A 21,553-nucleotide genomic window follows, 5' to 3' on the forward strand; every position below is an offset into this window, starting at 1 on the left:
GAAATAAAATATTTTGAGTGAGCCAGCAAAATAATGAAGCAGCTTCCCATCCCTCTGATCAGTGTATTTACAAGACTCAAGTATAATAACAGTAGCGCACATAGTTACACATTCAAAGCATAAAGCCCGTGCATTGTCTCCTCTCCAAAATTACCGGTGCTTCACATGCAGTTTCACACTTATTCTTCAGGCACAAAATGACTTTATAAACATTTGTCAGTACATCCTGTAATTAATCAGGTTCTTCAAGTTTCTTGTGCACTTCAAAGTCTGCAGAAATCTTATACACTGGATACATTTTAAATATGTTTTTGGAACTGGAGGTCACTTTCTCATTACTCTTCACAGCCAATGGCTTTTCACTGACCACAGCTGAAGAATACACCTTCTTCTGCAGACCTCTGAGTCAACCATCTGTCCTCTGCTATTGTCTACAAGGGAGACCAGAATCGATCTTCCCTGGGATGAAGCATCCAAACTCCTTATAGAGGTGGTCAGCATTGGAACTCCTATACATTAAAGGTGAAAACTGAGGCTGAGAGATTGACACTTCTTGCCCAATGCCATTCAGAGGACCAGTAAGAAAGCCAAGAGAAGTAGCCACACAGGTTTCTTGAGTGCCATGTTAGTGCTTTCTCCACCATGCCATACTGTCCGATCTCACATGGCCACTGCACAGACCAGGGCTTGGACCAGTTTTGGGAGAAAGAAGGTAACATGAAAGCAATTTCCTTCTGCAATATGACCAACTTCTGCTATGTAAATCAGCAATTTGTTCACACATGTGAACACCACTTAAGAATGTGGCTGCACTTCCCTAAGTCATGTTCTGCCTAAGAAAAATATCTCAGAGACCACACAAACACCCTAAAACCCCAAACGGTACAAACACAGTATTAAGTATAATATGAAAAAAATCATTTAGGTTACGATACAACTTGTCCATGACTTCTAGCAATTGCCTGTGTCTTTATGACAAGAATTTTTCCCCCACACAGATATAAAATATAATTTCTAGCATGCCAGGATAGGAATAGCTCAGACGGGCAGTGATGCTTATCCCAGCACGCTTCGAAAAATCTGGATAATAAAGCCATCAGCTATAATTATGGGAAATAGTGACATCCGTGGTATTTTGCCTTTGTGAGGCAAAGGGAGTAATGAAGGATGCCTCTACTACAGATGAAGATACAAGGCTTAATAAAATAAGACAAGTAAACCAACCAAATCAAAGTACTTCCACAAGAAAGGATCTGGGAGAGAAAGAAAATTAGATGTGACCAACTCCAAGCATTTTTTTAAACATTCCTCTATTTTATTTCATGCTCGTGCCTTGCTTCAAATACACCTGATGCAGAGGAGTCCTTGCAGGTAGGATGCCACCCACTTCAGCAATACAACTACAAGGACCTTCTCCAAACAGATGTTTCTATACTCCCATGAGCATTTCTTGCAGATTTTCCTTGCTTCACATGTGAAAAGAAATAGGAGAAATACAATACAAATCTACCAACAGAGAGTATTTTGCAATTTTCAGGTATTCAGGAGTGATATCTAGGCCTTCTTAAAACATCCAGCTGAACACTTGCTGAAGAGAGGACTGCCTTCTGCATCTGTCCATTTCTCAGAGAAGCAATGTAACTTAGACAATACAGTACCAGCCTGAAAGACAGGAGACAGGGCTACCAAGATGATTAGAGGATTGGAACATCTATCTTATGGGAAAAGATGGAGAGACCTAGGGTTGTTTATCCTGGAAAAGAGATCGAGGGGAAACCTTATGAATGCTTATAAGTACCTAAAGGGCAGGTGTTGAGAGGATGGGGAGAGTCTTTTTTTCTGTAGTGCCCAGTGATAGGACACATGATAATGGTCACAAGCTGGAACACAGGAAGTTCCACTTGAACATGAGGAAAAACTTTGCTGTGAGGGTGAGGGAGCCCTGGCACAGGCTGCAGAGGGAGGGTGTGGAGTCTCTTTCTCTAGAGGGTTTCAAAACCTGCCTGGAGGCGTTCCTGTGTGACCTGATATAGGTGGACCTGCTTTAGCAAGGGGGCTGCACTAAACAATCTCTAGAGATCTCTTTCAGTCCCTACCATTCTGTGATTATGTTCCCTCCTCTGGCAAAAATCCAGTGTTTTAACTTGAGGAAACCTGCCACATTAGAAGTGACAGTAAATTTAAAGGATCACAGCAGAGATGCAACTGCATCTCTGTAGCTGACAAAAACCCAGCCTACAAAGACCCTACTCCAAAGTCATGCTCCCACCCCAAGTGTAAGCATCGGCTCTCAGCCAAACACCCAATGAGCCTGGCTGGCATCCTTGGCATCCATCTCATCTATGGGAGACTCCAAGTGCTGCAATGGTGCTGCAGACCCACTGCCCTGCATTCTCTAAGATGAGCTTCCCTCATAAAGCAATCACTGCTGCTGAGAGATGGCTTGATACAAGGACAACACGTCCTGCCAGATCAATTTGGATCAACCTGCTTCCCTGTACTGCCAAAAAAGGGCTTATTTTTTCATGTCTTGCATTTTTATTGCATGCAGGTGGAGGTTTTCACAGATAGTGCGACTGGCCTCTAGAAAGACACAGGGGCTTGAAATTTAACAGAAGAGGCTGCCAAAGAATGGTATGGGAAAAATGAAAAAAAGATAAAACCTCCCAAAACAAAAAACCAATACTAAACTGAAATCAACAGAAGCCCATGGAGCTTTAGGTCATACACTGCAATGCTCAGTATGATGACTCAAAGGAGAAAGACCATTTTGAAGCTCCGAGTATATTAGACCTTAGTTAAGAAGAGGTAAGCCTTTAAAAATAAAGGCAATGGAATGGAAAGATGAAAGTTGTAAGTTGAGGAGAAAAGACACAGAGGCAATTAGAATTATAAATGAGTGACAGAGGGCTAAAAATAAACACATTAAAAGATATTTAAATGGGTTCAAGGTTAAAAAAATAAAACTAAAAGTAAATATTAAAGAGCATTTTAAAGCTATCAGAGGAAAACACTTAAATATAGTCTCAGTACTGGGTGCAATCAGCCCTGGTTAATTGAAGATGTTTACCCATATGACTACTGTCAGCAGGTTTGACACTAAGTGGTAACCAATCTAATAGTCCACACACATCATATTTTTGTCAACCTATGTCAATATGAAAGCACTTTTTTTCAGCATGACAGTGGGAGCTAGGACAACAGTTTTTTACACTTTGATACAACCTAACAGAAGATAGGAAACTATGCAAACTAGCCTTAGAAATGCAAAGCAAAAGCTATATGTAACCAAATGAAAAATCCTCAGACTAAATTGTAGCTGGAGAACAAGGGCTATGCAGATGTGGACCCCTGGGCAGCCTGATCCTCTGCAGCAGGATGGCACAGAGACTGCAGGTACCCACAGCCAGGTCAGCTGAAGTGCCAATAGAGCCTGTGCGTCTCGACACATCTGAGGCCGTCAGGACAGAAAGGTTATTCAGTGAATATTTTAGGTGACTATAACAATGCACCAGACAACACACTATTTCTTTTTGACAAAAAGCACAGTGGTACAATCCAATTACGTATCTGCCTTAGGCTCATCCTGCAGACAGGAACGATTTCCCCAAACTTGCTAAATGCTTTATTACCTTGGTTCTATCCAATTCAAACTTCAAAGAGAGGCTTATCTGAGTTGCTGCTTTGTTTGCTTACATCAATTCATTGCAAAGGAAAAAGTAGGACCATTGCACCCAAAAGTGTTAGTGAACTCTGAATTTCATGCACTGTGTTATAAACGGTTTAACAAATTAAAATAAATTTTATGGTATGTTTGTGGCATGTTTTTAGTCCTAACAGCACCAGAAGAAAAAATGAATTACTCCTTAACCACCAACCCGCGAGTCCTGGAGGTGAGCTAGAAAGGTTGCAGAGATTTGGGTTCATCATCATGACAATATACATTTCAAAGGCTTTGTTATTAAAATATTATTTATTGAGCCTGATTCTTCTATCAGTCACAACGTCACAGAACTTGGTGTGGTTGCCCCTCCAAAAGAAAAATTTGGTCTACTGTGTTCACTAAAACAATGTTTCGTTTGTTTAAAGCAGAGTACTCCAAGAGAGAATGTCCAATGGTAATTTTGAAATGGCATAAAATAGAAAGACAAACCAGCTTTGCACTTCAAAAGCAGACTTTGTTCTGTAGTGCAGAATCTGTTATAAATATTGCATCAGCACACAGACTACTGGCACTTAAAATTAATAGGATGGAAGTTATCAAAGCCAACATGTCAAAGTAGCAGGTATCAAGGCAGGTATGGGATTCCCTCTGCTAGGGAAAGAGATCACTGAAAAATATACAAACCCCACTCAATTTCTCAGTGTGTTTCTGTGTCTTTCAAAATTCTGATATGCTTTTAATTACAAAATGGCAGTGGAAGGTATGAATATGCTGCCAAAGACAGAAAAAAGGGGAATACAGAAAGCTATCTTTGCTACCAATACATTATGAAACTCTTTTCTTTGACATCCTGACAGTAATTACATTGAATGGGACTGAATTTTGTTAAAATTACTTTAAAAGGAGTTGTTGAGAATTTCCTGTGGGATGCAGTGGCAAGCATCAAGGCTTTCACTTCATTTTCTCTGTTGTCCTTACACTCCCAAGGGGCTTATTGTTCATGCTGCTTTTTGACAGCATGAAGGCCTATGTAAACACCCTCTGAAAAGAAAGCTTCACCAGACACTGCCATTTGGGTTTGTTTTCCTCTGTCAGAGGGAAAGATAAATATTCCTACCTGATTCACAGCTGAGCTTGTTGCAAGTATATTTTTAGCTACCAACCATAGCTACTTCCGATAAAAAGAATGAAACACAAATGATTACACAAAATTATATAGAGAATAGCAGCTTTTTTTTTCCCCTTCCTCATTGAGCAGCCAAGGGGTTCTGAACCCTGGACATTCCTCACTAGAGATGTAGCTCCTGCACTCAGGAACTTGCAGTCTTCATCCATTGTAGTAGAATAAATATTTATAATTTAAACTATATGTATACAGTCAAACATGAGCTTGGAGGTTTAACTGCTCTAAATAAAATGAGGTTTCTTGAACTTTTTAAATTTTAAGCTGTCACACATCAGTGCCTTTTGACAGAAATATTTCCATTGAGTTATGGGTCTCATCTCTTGTCCAAATATCAGACTGCTTTTTTGCTATGCCAAGCCTTGATGGTATGTCATGAAGCTTACCGACTAATATTCATTAAATAATGTAAGCAAATTTCATGCAACTTATTTCACCTGACTTTTTTTCATCCTGAGTTGCAGAAGAGGGTAAGTCATCTATATTATTCCCTGATTTTTTTGGTAGTAAAATAGTTAGTGAACACTTTTCAATGTCCTGCCCCATTCAATGTGAATGACGAAAGCATTTGGAGAGAGACAAACAGTAGACTGCTTTCTGGGCTAGGATGCCATGTTTTGTTTCATACACAGTGAGAATGCAAACACCCACACATCACCACGTAGATGAAAGTGCTGTTATTTTTACCTGCCTTAAAATAACAAAAATAACAACAACAGAACATTGCCTTTTCATGTAGGGTGAGAATGAATCAGACTGCTGCACTATTTTTTCCCTCCCTTCAGTCTCCCATTGAGTAGTCTGTTTTTAGAGTTGCTACATTCAAAAGCCTGAGATGCTGAAAGACCACTCCTGAGGTAACTGTTGTTCTTTTTCTCTCTTGCTCACAGAGAGCCAGAAGGGCAAATCTCTATCACCACACCAGGGTTCTTCCTGCAACTCTACACTGCTCTACATTCTTCGTTTGCAGAGAAAGTCAAGCTAGAGAAAATACTTGTGGATAATATACTGCCTGTGATTCTGTCAAATTTTATCAGTTTAAGCAGAATTGAACCTGCTCATTACCCCGACCCATGCTATAATTTGAGAAATAGAATGGATGGGAGCACACTGCCTTTGGGGTAAGGATTAATCCAATGCCATGACACTGGACAGAAAGAGTTCAGCTGCTAAATACAGCAGAGCATGTTGGTATTTCCAGAGCTGCTTCCTCCCTTTGCTCACAAAAGTCCCTCATGCTTCAGCCCCTGTCAGCTGCACTTCACAGGGACAGCAGAGAGAGAGGGGCAAAAATGCTGAGAGCATGCAGCATCCGTGCAGGAAGTGGGGCTCCTCAGGCACACCTTCTCTCTGGACCCCAAAGCCTTGCCTTCTTCCCACCCCAGTAACTTGTTGATTCTACCTTGTACTCCATGAACAAGCCATTTTTGTACAAAATGTGGGTTTGAATCCTCTCTGAAACAGAAGGGTATTAAAATCAAGCCTATCAACCCCCCAGAAGCACTGCAGCCACTACGCAGAGGATAAATTTTTCAAGGAGATAAACCGCGGCTGCTGAACTCTTGTTAAGATCTAAACACGTTCATCTTTTCCTGCCATGTTTTCCTCTTCTCATCTCAGAAACTCTGACGTTTTTCCTTCCTTTCTGTCTCTGTACATACAGGATATCAATTGATCCCTTAAAGCATAACGTAGAGTTCTTCATTTTCCATGACCTAAAACTGTGGGGTTAATAATTTAAAGAGGTCAGCAGTTAAGCTGCTGATAAAGAATCCACAGAATAGACGTGGTAGTTGCTCAAATATTTATATTACAGTGGTACTAGAAATTTATCTCAAGATAAGACCTCAGTACACCTGAGGTTGTATATGCACGTAGCACCTATCCCTACTAGATCATAGGGAACATGCAGGTTAAGACAAACAAACTGCAGTTTTCTAAGCACGTGGAGTCCCACCATGCCAGATGCACCGAAGAGCACTGCACAGTGGTAGCACACAGATGGGCACAACTGGAGCAGCTGGCTGTGGGCTGCCTTCAAGCAGTTTGTCAGTTGCCTGTGGAGCAGCTCCGTGAACGAGCTCCACGCTCTCCACCTTCTACAGAGGCAGTGCAGCCAAGGAAATTAAGACCCAGATTGTCAAAAGTAGTCAAGTGTCTAGCTCCTATGACGTGCCTACATAACCCAAGAAGATGAGGCCTACACAACTTGCTCAGCATCATACAGAAGTATGTGGGAGTCCAGACCAGTTGGCCCAAATTCAGAAAGTAGAGACTCCTTCTTAGACAATAACCTATAAAATACATCTAAGAACAGAACAGGAGACGTACTAGCTCAGACCAAAGGTCCACCCAGCAACCATCCTCATGTTTCCATAGCAGCCAAGTGTAAATAAATGAAGAAAGGCACAGAGATGAGCACTGCAGTTCATAGTCTTCAAACTTCTGAGGTCCTGTTCTGGCAATATAACAAATGGAAAGAGCAGAGAAGTAGAAGCAAGGGAGTTCCATGGCCCCATTCAGTCTTCATCCTAGCAAGGCTTTGGGCAAATCAGTTCATCTCCCTATTTTGCTGTATTTCCACCAGTAAAAACAACAGACACAACCACCTCCTCAAAGAAATAGCGAAATGATTCATTAGTTAATATTGGTACACAGCTTTGAAAGAGGCAAAATAGTGCTACTTGCAGGAAAAGAGCTCTACTTTTGCAAAGCTCAAGCTTATTTTTAAGGACATGGAGTATGCCTCCCATGTGCTCACTTGACGTTACACATTTACTTAAGCGCTTTCTGCAGACACTTCCTAATGACTAAAACATCAGCATCTAAACAATATCATCAAGATCAGACAAAAAAGCTGTCAAGAATATGTTTTTATAAGGAAGTCTTCTTACTATACAAATAAATGCCAAAATACCACTTAGAAGCTCTGCGACAAATTCTACCAGTGAGAGTTTTTAAGATTACCTGTGAACTACTCCAGCGCGATGAAGATGTTCAACTGCCAGGATAAGCTGCCGGATATATTTGCGTGCTTCATGCTCCTCGAGTCTTTTTTTCTCGTAGATTTTGTGCATCAAGTTGCCACCAGGGCACAGCTCCATGACAAGGTAGTAGCTGTTTTCAGTTTCCAGTATATCCAGCAGTTGAGCAATATTTGGGTGGCGGATCATTTGCTGGATCTGCCCTTCCCGTCGCAGATTCTTGGTGACATAGGTGTCTTTTTTGGCTCTTTTCTTGTCAATTACTTTCACTGCCACCTAATGAAAATAAATCAAACCGAGTTGTTAAGAGTCACACTGATGATTTAGTGCTCTAACCTTGTATAAAAAAACCCCTAAAACCAGAACAAAACAAAACAGCCAAAAACCAAAGGATGTCAGTCTCAACTGATACACTATGGTTTCAGGCACAACTACCCAGATCAGTGAAACAGCTGTTTTTCCAATCCCAATGACAATTTTTTTTTCTTTATTCCCCTGTACAATAAAAGACAATTGTTATTACAAGGAAAGAGGTAACAAAGGAGAGGAGGTAAGCTCATTAACCATATCCAACCACTTAGTACACTTACTGCTGGGCACTTATTTTATCTATTTTCCCAGAAAGTCTTCAGGCTGATGTTCACAAGATCTAAACTGCCATTTTTGGCTTTCCCTGGCTTTGGATATATGACTTGAAATTATATGCTTCCATGACAAGTTTCTTAAACTAGAGCCAAGTGTTAGTTTTGTGTGATTAAACAGAATAAAAATGTTACTATGAAAACCAAAATAATTTTGCTGCCACTGTCTTCACACATTTCTTTTTCCTCTTTTAAAATACACACAAAAAGACGATCCCCTTGTGACTTCTAGAAGTGAGCAACTCTGCAAAACCCAAGAAGGTAAAACTTTTCTTTTAATGCAAGTTCTCAGTGGCAGACTTGCTCACAGTGGTCCAAGTTAACCAAAGCCTATCAAGAAAGGATATAATAAAGCTAAGGAGACTCTGTACCACAGTCATGTGCTAGCACCTATCCAAGTGCCTTGCTTCTCATTGCTGGTGTAGAATGTCACATGAGAACAAAAGGATAGGACCAGTTAGGATATTGCTTTGGTCTACACCTAAAGAATCTGGTTTATTTTGTCATTGTAATGGATTCATAAAATAGTTGCAATAAAAGTACCTGCCTTTTTCTGCCTCAAATTTATAGATATTTGTTTATTGAGATTTCTTACTTAGATGGGGTGGTGCAGACTTCCAGGTCATATGCACAAGACAAAGACAAAGCTGTGGAACAAAAGGTACCACTAAATTCTCCTCCCAGGCTCCTCATTTCCTCAGAGCTCTGCAACAAAGGAAGTCCTTCCCCATGCACTCCTGGCCCTGCAGCTCACCCATCATTACCCAAGTGACAGTTGCTCATTTGTCAGGATGAGAAGGGGGAAACACGGTGCTTGGTATCCCTGCGTGACACTGAATTTTACATGATGTGAAAGAGTGTTGTTTGCATGGGTACAAGTCCAACAAAATGCACAGAAAATGCCACATCTGCCCCCCAGACAGAGGCACAAAGATCTCGCGTCCACATCTTTGCTGTCTGCCTTGGAGGACCTCACACAGTACCTTACTCCTACAATAAGAAGAAATAACAAATGTGGGGAAACTCTCATAGTTTTATTTACTCTAGCCTTAAGACTCAAAAAAGAACACAAACTCGTGAGCTTTCCCTGCGTCTCCAGCTTGTACAGCATCCCTCCTCAGAGCTGATAAACTAACTACTTACAGCAAACTCACCTTCAACTACAGCCAACTACATCATGATAATCCACAACATTACAGGCTGGTAGGCTTCAGCCACAGGAGACAAACTTATGCAAAACATATCTGGCTGCCTTCCTAGCTTGAGAAAGTGCCAAGCACACATCAAGAACCTGACATCTCCCAGTCTGACTAGCCTTACCTTTTTTCTCCTGCGAGCAAATGAAAGGTTAAACTAACAAATATTTTTCTTTTCCTTTAAAGAACAAAAGTCACAAAAAATACAGTCTGGAAATATGACAACAGAAATAGATCCATACCCTTTGACATGAATGCCTTGAATCAAAGTCAAGTTTTATCAGTAGAGGAATTAAAGAATAAAACTACAGGAGTTGGGGCTTCATAGTCTGTCCCAAGAGCCAGAAGCCAGTATTACTGAGCACTTTATTAGTTGGATACATTTCTGCTGCTAAAAGATCGCTCTGACAAAACATCGTTAATAAAGGGCTAAGGCTGAACACCACACACGAGGTAGCAGCGTAGGTGAAGCCCTAGGTGCAGCATCGGGACCAGAAATGCCTGGAAGCTATATTCCTGACTAGTCACATTTAAGAAAGATTATTTATTTAGTCATAAGATAAAACAACATGGAAATCGGAGCTTAACTTCACCATTTTTGAAAGCCTCAGGTGATTCACCAAGGAAATCGTCTTAAATGAGTACGCTCTTCCATCTAATGAGATTGAACTGAGAACATGCGGCATGCATGGGTTATTTAGACAGCAAACCACAGAAGTTAATTCTGTAGAGGACAAACAAATTCATGGGTTAGAGGAACATGAGATGCCAGATTGCTGGCAAATCTCTGAAAACAAAAAAATTAAAGCTGATACTTTCTGCAGCTGCAGGATCCAAAACAGCATGGAGCAGTCACCCTCAGTTCTCTGACAAAAAAAGAAAAAACACATTACTACACACGTGCACATCTACTACTGCATGTGGCTGCAGAGATGGAGGCGCTTGAACCCTAGGAGACAGAGCCAGCTGTGTGACTACTTAATGATTTTTTCACTATCACAAAAAGAATTAACATTCTGTGCCTTAAGGACCAATTTTCTCCTTGCTGTTGACAGATACTTGGTCAGACACCCTACCCATCCCAGCAGACAGGCAAAGTTCCTTTCAGACCTACCCTTGACTCTAAACTACCTTCCCCCTTTCAAGGCCCTCTGCACTGCGTCTGAGATCCACCAGCACAGCTGACAGAGGTGACAAAGCTGGAAACAACACTTTTGCTTCGACAGCAGCTTTGCATAGGGGAAAATGAAAAGTAAACACCAGGTAAGTCTATGTCAGACTTGCATCTCCCTCACCAGGCAGGACACTTGCTTCAGCATGATAATGCTTGCCCCTGAGACAGACATGTGTGGGACCCTGCACTCCCTCCTAGGTTTGTACCGCAGCACAGGGCACCCGGGAAACATGTCAGACAGATACACCATCTCCCCCCACTCCATCTCAGGCACTATTCAAAAGCCAGGGTCTTTAAAGAAACCTCTGGAGCTCACAAGCAGCCTAGCAACCTTCATATAGATGTTCTCCTTAACAGCTTCTAGGCTTTGCTCCTCTCTGTTCCTCCTGGGTCTTCTTCCTTACCATTCCTTTCACTTATTTTCCTGTCCTCCTAGTCAATATCCTTTCCCTTGCACAGCAATTCTCTTTGATTTTGCTTTCTTGTAGGATCACTTTTTGCTTTCCTTAACAAAATGCATCCCATGGCACAACAGCTGTGCAAAAGTGATTAGCACTCTCAAACAGAGCTCTGTGGGGTTTTTCTGCTTGTTTGGGTTTCTTGGATTTTCCTCTGATTTACAATCTATTTTGAAGCATACAGAGGAAATCTCGACTGAGCTAAATATCTCTGATTTTGAGTTCATCCAGAGTTAGACCAAGGTAAGTGAAGAACAAATGTTCACCGATGCATTCAATATAGACAGAGTCCTGGACAGTGTAGATGCCTGTGCAAACACCTGAAAATTTCATTCATGCAGAAGAAAAAAAAAAAACATTCAGTACAGAAAAAAAAAATGTAGATGTTAGATAACCATAAACTAAACACACTCGAGCTCTCATAGTCTACTCAAGACATGACAAGTATTTAGTTCTGCTCTCCTTTCAAGTAGGGACTCTTTGTCTTTGCCTGGTGTCTATCTCTTGACTTGAATTCTTGGCCAATATTGGCACAGAAATAAAAAGGAAATGATACAGCAAGTAATTACTCTGAATACGTTGCAAGAGTGGCTCTTCACATTCACCACTTTGCTTTTGGTTAAACCTTTGTTGCATAAATAAACAAACGGCTTAGATTATTCTGTGTTATGAGATATAAAGATGAGTAATAGGCCATATTTTTGGTTCCTGAGTCCTAGAATTGCACTGTTGGAATGAATTACTTTCCTGAAGTTTATGGTGTGACACATCATATGAGCAATTGCTGCTTCTCTCAATCGTGGCACTAAAATAGTTCAGGTTGGGCTAAAGTGTACTGAAGTAGAGGTGAGGGGGAAGTGCAAGCATCGCTTTTTTCCATAGATCCTTGGAGGATACAGTGACACTGCTTACTAAATGCAGCTAAAACATCACCAGCAAATACAGGCACGTGTCATCACCCAAACAAATGCACGTGTTTGACACACACGGGTGGAGGATTTTTGCCAGCTAGTGTTTTAGGACGGTTTGTCAATCTGCAAGAGAGAGGCGGAGGGGTGGAGCTGACTGGCACCAAGCTGCACAAAAACAGTCACAGCAAGGCCTTGAGAAAAAGCAAGAAGAGACAGTTTGAAGGACCAAATGTTGCCTGGAGAAATTTAGAAGCCAGGGCTTGGGTTGTGAGATCACTGCTGCATCTAGAGAAAACACATTTTGCATCTTCTTTGTGAACAGTCATGCCTCAACATACGAAACTGCAAGAAAGCATGGAAGGTGACGCAGGAACATCCTAAGCATGGCCCAGCATAGCATCCCTATGTCCATACAAGTGGACTACTTTGTCTCAGGCAGCTCCTCATATCTGTGCCCTGACAGCAGGCTGAGCCACTGAGCCGGTGATGGGTCTGCTGCCGCAGGCAGGATGAACCTCCAGGTGCTCAGGAGACAGAAGTCAAAGTCATCTTCTCTCCTACCTTTTCCCCTCACCCTGCCAGTGACACCTGGGAAAATCATGGGTCAAGAAGTAGTGCTTTTGCTAGTGAGGGAAAGATGTTTGCTTACCCAGCAAAGGGTGTATTTAGAGCACTGCTTGCCTGCTCTGCATTGTTTTGTCAGGCTGTGGCTCAGTCTTACTGAGAGGTTTTTTTTTTCCCTTCAGACCAACTCTCCATAAATACTTCTCGGTCCTGGAAGTCTGCTTTGAAATCTTGTATTTTTCAACTTCTGTTGTGCTTCAATAAGTAATCCAAGGCATGGTATGCCCATAGAGTACTGCTGATGGGAAATGAAACATTGGATACCAGGATGAAGCTGAACACAAACATGTAGTAATATTGGGGAGAGGAGAGCAGATCCAAGTCTGCTGTAGGACCAATTTTCAAACATATACAATATTCATGAAAAGCAACTGGGGTTTCTGGTTTTTTTTGGTTGTCTGTTATGTCCCCTAGCCCCAGCCTCCTCCCTGCTTACAAAGACCTTTATTCATGCCATGGTTTTACAGTGAAAACATCTATCCCTCTACCTAGCTTTCCCTGGTGAATCTCAAGCTTGGACCACCTAAGACATATCATGATTCCACCTGAATAAAAATCAAGTAACAACCATATGACCTTCACTAAGTTCAGCCCCCGGTTTCTTGCTTGCCAGATTGTATGCCTTTGCACAGGCTGTCTCTTGGCAGAAGGATGCACCTCCGTGGCAGCAAGCCTTCCTGTTTGCCGGAAAATGGGTTCTCTCAGCAGTCTGTTTGCTGAGTCAAAGTCAAGAGGTCTTGAACAATATATTAGACACTTGCAATAACATCTAGAACAGTTTCCTAGCAATGGCTCCAGCCTGGCAAATAATGTTATGACATGTTTGACTTTACAGAGAACAGAAGTTTGCATATGACCTTGCAAAATCAGGGTATGACATTTGGAGGACTTCTTAAGAGCTTTCCCCACTTATTCATCCACTTGAATTGTTTCCTTCTGCAAATTCTCTTCTAACTTGAAATAAAAGGAAGGCAGTTCCTGCAGACCTCTGCCAAACAGAGTTCCAGCTGAATGGAGAGGAAACTGGTTTGAATGAGAATCCAGCAAGCACTGTGGGATTTGGCCACGAGGCCAACATAACACAAGAGAAGCAACTTCAACTGTCGGAGAGACTATTCAACTACTAGAAGGACAATCCCTTGCCTTTTTTTCTTCCCCTCCTCTTTTTTTGCCAGAGTCCACTTCTGGCAGACCTGCTGAAGATGATGCCAAGTCAAGCAGCAGTGCTGACTCTTAGCACAGTCTTGGGCCTCAGGAGGTCTGGTGCACTCTGACCATTCAGATGAAGTTCAGAGTCGTCTGCTACAGGATGCAGCTATGTGGGGACAGTCAATAGGAAGGCCTGAGACTTGGACTTCTGCACAGAAAATCACAAACCTTTACCATCTGGTTTAAGCTTAGGCAGGAGAATGAGATGAAGAGCCAAGCCACATAGATATTTTCGGCCACTGTTAGTGCAAGCCTATCCCCACCTCTTTTTTAAGTGTCCAAGAACACTCATGGAATGGATTCATTTTCTTCCTTCCTTTTGGTGATAGCTGTCTGGCATCACTTGTAGCTTGCTTTTGTATTTACCACTGTTCTCACCACAAAAATCTGAGCTTAGGTTTCAAAATCGGCTGGTGAATTTGGGTGGCCAATTCAATCATATTAAACAGTCATAACTTTGAAGCCTGCACAGTTGCCAGCACAGTCCTGAAAGCAATCCCATCAAGGGTACCTCAGTTTGGGCAACCAACCAGCTTTTCACAACTGAATCCAAGGATTAGAAAACGCTAACTTCATTCACTGGGTAGTGTTTATTCTTTCCTTTAGCTCTTACAGCTTGGCAAATTTTACAGTACAGTAAAGGAATAATTTTTTTTTTAAAGGGGTCATCCAAAAAAATGCATACCAGAAATCAAGAAACTGTACACCTTCAGCAAGGACAACACGTCCCACTCAGGACAAAGAGGAATCACAGCTCGTCTGTTAGGACTGTCAGACAGTTGAGTCTAGACACCATCATAGAAAGCCAAAATTAACTTGCGCTAACTAACTTGTGGGACTAACACAATGAAATTGTAAGAAAGGTAACATGCTTGATGTTAGGCATTTGCTAAATTATCTTGCAGTACATAACATCCAATTCAGAGAAACTATGTGAAGAGGGTGGGACTCCCTTTTGCTATCCTGCTTGTCTTCCCATTTCCCTAACAAATGTCAGCATCCTATTCATCTTTCAAGAACAGCTTTCAAAGAAAACCACAGAACATTTCTGAAAGTACCACAAGAAGGTAACCACTTGCTAATCATTCTGCTTCTGGAATAGGGGAGACAGAAGTCAGGTTAAACATGCGCGTGCATGTGTACATATATGCACTGTGAAAAGGCTGCTCAGTAGCTATACAATTAGAGATGCATTGATGGTTTAGGTTAAACAAGCAATAACATTTCTGAGCTGCACACTTGAGTGGTGATGTTCAGTCTTTGATACATTTGTATCTGCTCTTTGTAGGACACCTCAATATATAGTTTTCCTTTCATATTTGCTCTGACATAACTAAAATTGGCAATCAAAAAAGACAGGGAGGAGTTACCTCTGTTAAATTATTCCCTTTTCTTCTGAGTCTCTGACAGTGCAAGCAAATAGTTTTGAGCTTTGCAATACATAAAACCAGCTGCAGTAGAGATGAGTACAGGATAAAAGTCTCAGTAGGCAGGAGGCCACTCTCAATCAGCCTCCAATGGAATAGAAAGTCTTCTAAGTAAGAAAGTACTTCCAAGTATGCTCACTCATTCAGAATCAAGGTATGGATGGAAATTGAATGGAAAGAATCATATTACCAGGGGATAAAAAGGCAATCTTACCATTTCCTACTACCCAAAGATGACAGTATCCAGCAATGCAGAAAAGGATTCCAGAATACTTTAGATAAGCAAATGAATATGAGCCCTCTTGGTGCCACAGCCAACTTAAACATAATCCCTAAAAGCATAAGCAGAATGTATTTGTTAATGTAAGAAAAGGTATTAATTACACCTGTCCAAGGCACTGTAGACTATTACTAGATTATCGTATCCAGCTTTATTGCCAGTAATTAAAAAATGATATTAAAAGTTTGGAAAGAGTTCTGAAAAGAGCTCAGGAACAGTCTTGAGGTCCAAGAACTGTTTGTCGTAAGAACCAACAGAAGCCCAAAATATTTAATGAGGAGAATTTTAAGCACTGACTTATTTCCTGCAAGCACCAACATGAGAAAGAGATTTCTGATAACAGCAAGCTCTTTAATCTAATAAGATAAAAATTAACATCCCAAAAGGTAAATTGGGCAAACTCAGGCTATAAACACAATCCATGTTTTTTCAGGTGTGGTGAAGTAATGACAGAAACATCTTATCTTATAGAGATGAATGTATATCTTGAATTCTTCCTCCCTGCCCCAAAACATGCAATAGCTCAATAAAACATTGACACGGATACTTCTGAAGAGAATACCAGAGGTTGTGTTCTATAGGAAGTCAAGCTGTATGACTGCTGTGATCCCTTTGGGCTTCAGTGTCTGTGCCCATACACGTGCAAAAGGTTTCCGGTCCCTGCAAAGAGTTGCAAGGGATAAAGTACGACACAGAAGGCTGGGGCTGACCCAGGTAAGATGCTCTAGGAGCTGTCAGCAGCCACATCAAGTGATGTAGATTTCTCATGCTCTCTCTGACATCCTTACTGAAGCTCCCTAGTGCAGAAGACATAAATTATCACGAAGAGTCATGCAAATACTGATGCTGCAGACAGCCCAACTCACCCATGGCTCTGCTGCTGACCGTATTGGCACAGTCAAATCAGTATTTTCACAAGGAGATGGAGTTTTGATGTGTTTGTAAGGACATACTGTGGGGTTGCTCCTGCTGTGCTAAGAGCAAGAAGAGACCACATGAAGGTTTTAAGACTGTCAATATTGCAAGGCTGTGCAGACAGACTCCTCGGGCTCTACTTTAGTACCCTTCCACACAGTACAGCCTTCCTCCAGTATTTCTGTAGCTCTTTCTCCCTTTTCCTCTTACTTTAGTCAGGAAGGAAGGAAACTGAGTAGAGAGGCAATTACTGATTTAACACGCCACTGATGACTTGTCTGATGTGGACAGTTTCCACAGAGCAGCTCAGCTTCAGTGGAGGACAGCCATTCTTGGCCATATTTCTTTCCAACATCTTTTTTACTTCATGTCCTATTTATGGGTAGTTCATGCCACACTTAACAGGCAACTGTTGTTATCTTCTCTTGGACAAGCTTGTGCACTGCCAGCTGCCCCCTTCCCTCTCATCTTCTGCTCCACTCCCTTCTTCAAACAATTGAAAGACATATTCTTATCTGCTAGTGTCTTTGCCATCTGAAATGGCAAAGAGACCATTCAGAGCACAGGGACCAGCAGCAGATGGTTCTAAGGCAAGAAGGATGTCATAATTCTGCCCCTTCCCAACTGCTTTGAACAGAAACTTCTATGATTTTTCCTTGGTGCTTTATGTCCAAAGCAGCAGAATTTGTACAACGTACAGATGCCATGGGGTCAAATCACAGCCCAAGAGCCTGGGAAGCAGGAACCTGCATGGCTACAACACAGACCTACCCATGTGAAGGAATGCATGGCTTGTCCTGAGTGAGTCATGGAGAGGATCTATAGCACTTCTGGCAGAAAGACACCAATTCCAGTGACCTTTCACTTCCCTCCTAATCAACTCATTAACGGGGTAGCCATAACTGCATCACTTGAGAGAGTGAAGCACATTTTTACCTCCCTGGCCTCTGAAGATATCTACACAAGTCAAGAGAGATTACACAGAGACTGATGGAAGCAGTGGCAGCAGAAAGCCAGACGCAGAGATACAGGAGGATCCATTAAAGAGGTTCCAACAGAAATCCCGACGAGCTTGTCAAAACCAGCCTCCTGGCTGGAGACATCCCCTGCAGGGAAAAAGGTGTGTCCCTGAATGTTTGGGACAGCTGGTTTTGCGTTGCCATTGACAAGTAAAATACTCATCAAGTATCATTTTCCAAATATTAGCTGTTTTTCAGAAAAGGGCTTTTTGACCACCACCTCATACCCCCACCATCTTCCCTCACTAAGGTAAGACTGAGATGCTGAAACATCACCCAGCACTTAGTGTGAAAACTCTTTGAGCTGGTATGACCAGCTAATGGGAAAGACATTTTTCAGGGCCTGTCACACAAGCACACAGGGAGCTTGATGTGCAGATGGAAAACTCATTCGAACCAGAAAGGTCCCTATTTCATATGATGGCTACTCACAACTCCATGGGGAAGAGGTCAGTGTGACAACTGCTGCAAACAGAGGTCCTCTATACCTAGATGTGGCCCTAATAGGCTGTCAGGACAAGAAGGAGTTGCCAAAGCTGAGGCATAGCAAGGCATGGTTGATGTCTCAGTCACAAGTGAGCCATATCCCATCCAGCTGTTTCTGATAAACCGTAACTTGCCTTCCTAATGCTGAAAACCTCTGTCACGGTGAGACGGATCAAATTCTCAGGTTACGCGTGGTGAAGCGCAACCAGAGAAGCTCCAACACTGATCCCTACAGGAGAAACCTGGCGGCTCATTCTTCCTTCCCATTCTCCAGATCATGGATTCGGAATGTGTTTCCTATTAAACAGTCCCCGTTTCACATTTTAGTGATCAAATGCATAACTGGACTTACGGAAGACTTAAGTGTCCCTGATTTAAAGCACTTTAATACCAATACAGTTTTATGACTTTCAGGAAGAAAAAGACCAAATGGAAACCCAAGAGATACTGTTTTTGAGGTCCGGGTAATATCTTCCTTTGTAGTTATTTAAAACACAGCAGATAAAATATTTACAACTGTTGAGAAGCAAGAAAAAGGTGTCTCCAATAAAGTTTTTATATATAAATAACATCTTTCTCTCCCTTAGCTCTGTGGACATTATTCCTAGAAACTACACTTATTCTCTGAAAAAAAAACTAATGTTTCCATGACAATCTTCCACAACAGGCAGAGAGCAAAGGAACTTTATTATATATAACTTAGCTTTTTTTAGTTCTTTTTGTTGCAGTAATTTTTCTCATACTGCCAATAGCTCTGATCTTGCACTGCAAATGAGAAGAGCCCTGTTGGGGCTAGCATTAAAGGTGTTGGACCTGCAGCTCAGCATTGCAACAGCGGAACAAAGCATTGATAGAAAAGGAGACCTTGGTCTGGGCAGCACCAGCTTTCCGCTAATTTTTTGTAGGTGGTCTCCCTGGGGGACCATGGTAACTCCCCCCAGACTCTTTCCTTGAGGATGGTCCTGCTCCCCACTGTCACAAACACTAAATGCAGAGCAACACACCGCTTTTGCAGTGATCCACCATTTGAGCTTCAAGGAGGTACCTCTGTCCTAGCGCAGACCCCAGAGTCATGGTTGTGATGGTGGCTTCTCTCTTACTCCATTAAAGCTCATTGGAAAAACCTACCTGGTTCTCTTCATCTGCATAACCCCTGTCAACCCACCAAAACCAGTGGCACCACTAAGTTCATACTCTCACAGAGATCAGCCACCAGACAATCTATCAGAAAAGCACAGCACAAGTTGATTTACAGAGCCAAAGAATGGAGACGTCTGAGTTCTTTGCTCTTATCTGAAAGTAATAGCTGGAGCTGAAATAATGCAAAGCGTGGCTACACTGCAAGCAGAGAGGTATTCAGGATGGTCTGAATCAAGCCAGTTTGCTTTGGCTCAGTTGTGTCCCATGCTGCTAGGCAAGCACCCAACGACACTGCAATCCACTAATTCTTCTGGCTGGTATCTACTCAGTCATTGCCTTTGAACAGTTTTAGATGCTTCTCCATAACCTTGAAGAGTAGTGTAGTCAGCACACAAACTTTCAGCTCATTTTTACACTGTTGTTCGTACAGCACGACAGCTTGAGTTTTAGGCAGACTAATATAACTCAGCCAACAAAAGGTTTGTCGCACCATCTCACGACTCCTTTCTTTCTAGGGTTACACTCTTGTGAAGAGTGAGTGCTGCCCATTAATAACCTTCACTTTCCTGACTGCAGGCAAACAAATGACTCATGAGAGCAGAGGGGCAAAGATGCTTAATGTGTTATATCCGCTGATATGCGTGAAGCTACGGTAACATTCTCCAGCTTGTTGGCATAAAAGGAGATACAGCAAACTGCAAGGTATAGAAAGCAAGACGTGTTTTAATTACCAAGACATTTAGAGGTAACACATGCCCGCAAAACCAGGCATATAGCTTCATAATATATCATTAAATGTGTTTAAAAAACCAAAACTTGTTAAGAACAAATACAAAGATCCAGGTGCAAGTGCCGCATGAGAAGTACACCTGCTGCCAATTCAACCTAAACACTCAACTTCCCTCAATCTGGCATATCCCACTAAAATTATAACAGCCTATACGGAAAGCAGCACATTGCTGACATGCACCGTTAGCGATGTCCTTAAAACTGCTGAATGTAAACTTGAAAGCAGATTATCTCGAGAGGATAAGCAACTGCCACATGTGCATCAATTGAGCTCACAAGTTGCAAGCCACAGCTGAAAAATATTAAAGCAATCTTTCTGGAAGACAGACTGCACTTAATGAACGATCTCTCTTGCCTGTTAAAGCCTATTCCTGCTTACATCAAGTATGCAATGGAGAAAAGGGTTAGAGAACAGAGCATGGATTTATGACAAGTGTCTTATGCAACTAGTTTTTCTCCAGACGAACAAACTATTAGCAGATGAAACAAACTGAGCGAGTAGGCGCACATCACCAGTTTGGTTTTATTCTGTCTCATGCTCAAATTCTTGCATGCTCCATAACATGTATTGGTGAACGCTATGCTGACATAGGAACCTATCTTCTCGTCCTGCTTCCAGCCAACTCATCACTGATGCCGTTGCAACTATGACACTGTTCTTCAAATCATTTTTTGAAGCAACATATGTTAACAAAAGCACATTGTTTAGTAGCTTCAATACAAATTCTGCATCTGCACACACATACAAACTTCTGTGAAAAGAATAGTGTCAAAGCTGTGAAAGCAAACAGAAGCAAGGAAATGTCAAAATTCAGGCTGCAGAAACACCCTCATTTTATTCCCTCTGTGCATATAATTATGAGTGGCATATCATCCAGGTGCAACAGTTGGCAGTTGTTCATAACAGTGAACAGCATCCTGGGAGAAAGCCACCATGCAGATGTTCAGTAAGCACTTTTGAAAACAAAGGAGTTTTTGGATAGAGATAAAATTTAAAACTATGCAGAGAAACAGGTAAGAAGAGAACTGCTAATTAAATACTTAGAACAAATGCATCCAGGAAACTATATACAACTAGCACTGGAGGAAGAGCACAAAATAAAAGATTCAATTTCAAATTAAAATCCTGTGGCTTTATCCTCTGAGCCACTGGAAGCAATGAAGGCATTTCAAGTTTCATAGTTTTGCATGCAACCTCACAAAATCTGAGGGAGGAAAAAAGAAGGAAAGGGTTGAACTGAAAGACTGGCGACCAGCTTAGAAACTCAACTTCTGTTTACAGTGAAGTAACTTACCAGCCCATTTGGTTGGCAAGATGGTTTGGCAAGTGAAAATGACCCCACACGTACACCCACAGCCCCCAAAACTCAGACAAAGGTAAAGATCCTAGAACTAATATATATGAGTATATATCAAATTTCCAAGGTTTTGAGACAGGACTACTACTTGGGCA

The 21,553-nt window shown here is 41.7% G+C and overlaps 1 protein-coding gene across 1 annotated transcript in view; it reads right to left on the reverse strand.

The window, feature by feature from the left end:
- HUNK (hormonally up-regulated Neu-associated kinase) overlaps positions 1–21,553 on the reverse strand; it is a 54,616-nt gene that overhangs the window by 26,878 nt on the left and 6,185 nt on the right. Inside the window, exon 2 of the mRNA XM_061988653.1 lies at positions 7,815–8,107. Within this exon, the coding sequence (XP_061844637.1) occupies positions 7,815–8,107 (293 nt within the window). The remainder of the gene's footprint in view (positions 1–7,814; positions 8,108–21,553) is intronic.

The sequence above is a fragment of the Colius striatus genome, chromosome 1, assembly GCF_028858725.1.
Source record: "Colius striatus isolate bColStr4 chromosome 1, bColStr4.1.hap1, whole genome shotgun sequence".
NCBI classification, from domain to species: Eukaryota; Metazoa; Chordata; class Aves; order Coliiformes; family Coliidae; genus Colius; species Colius striatus.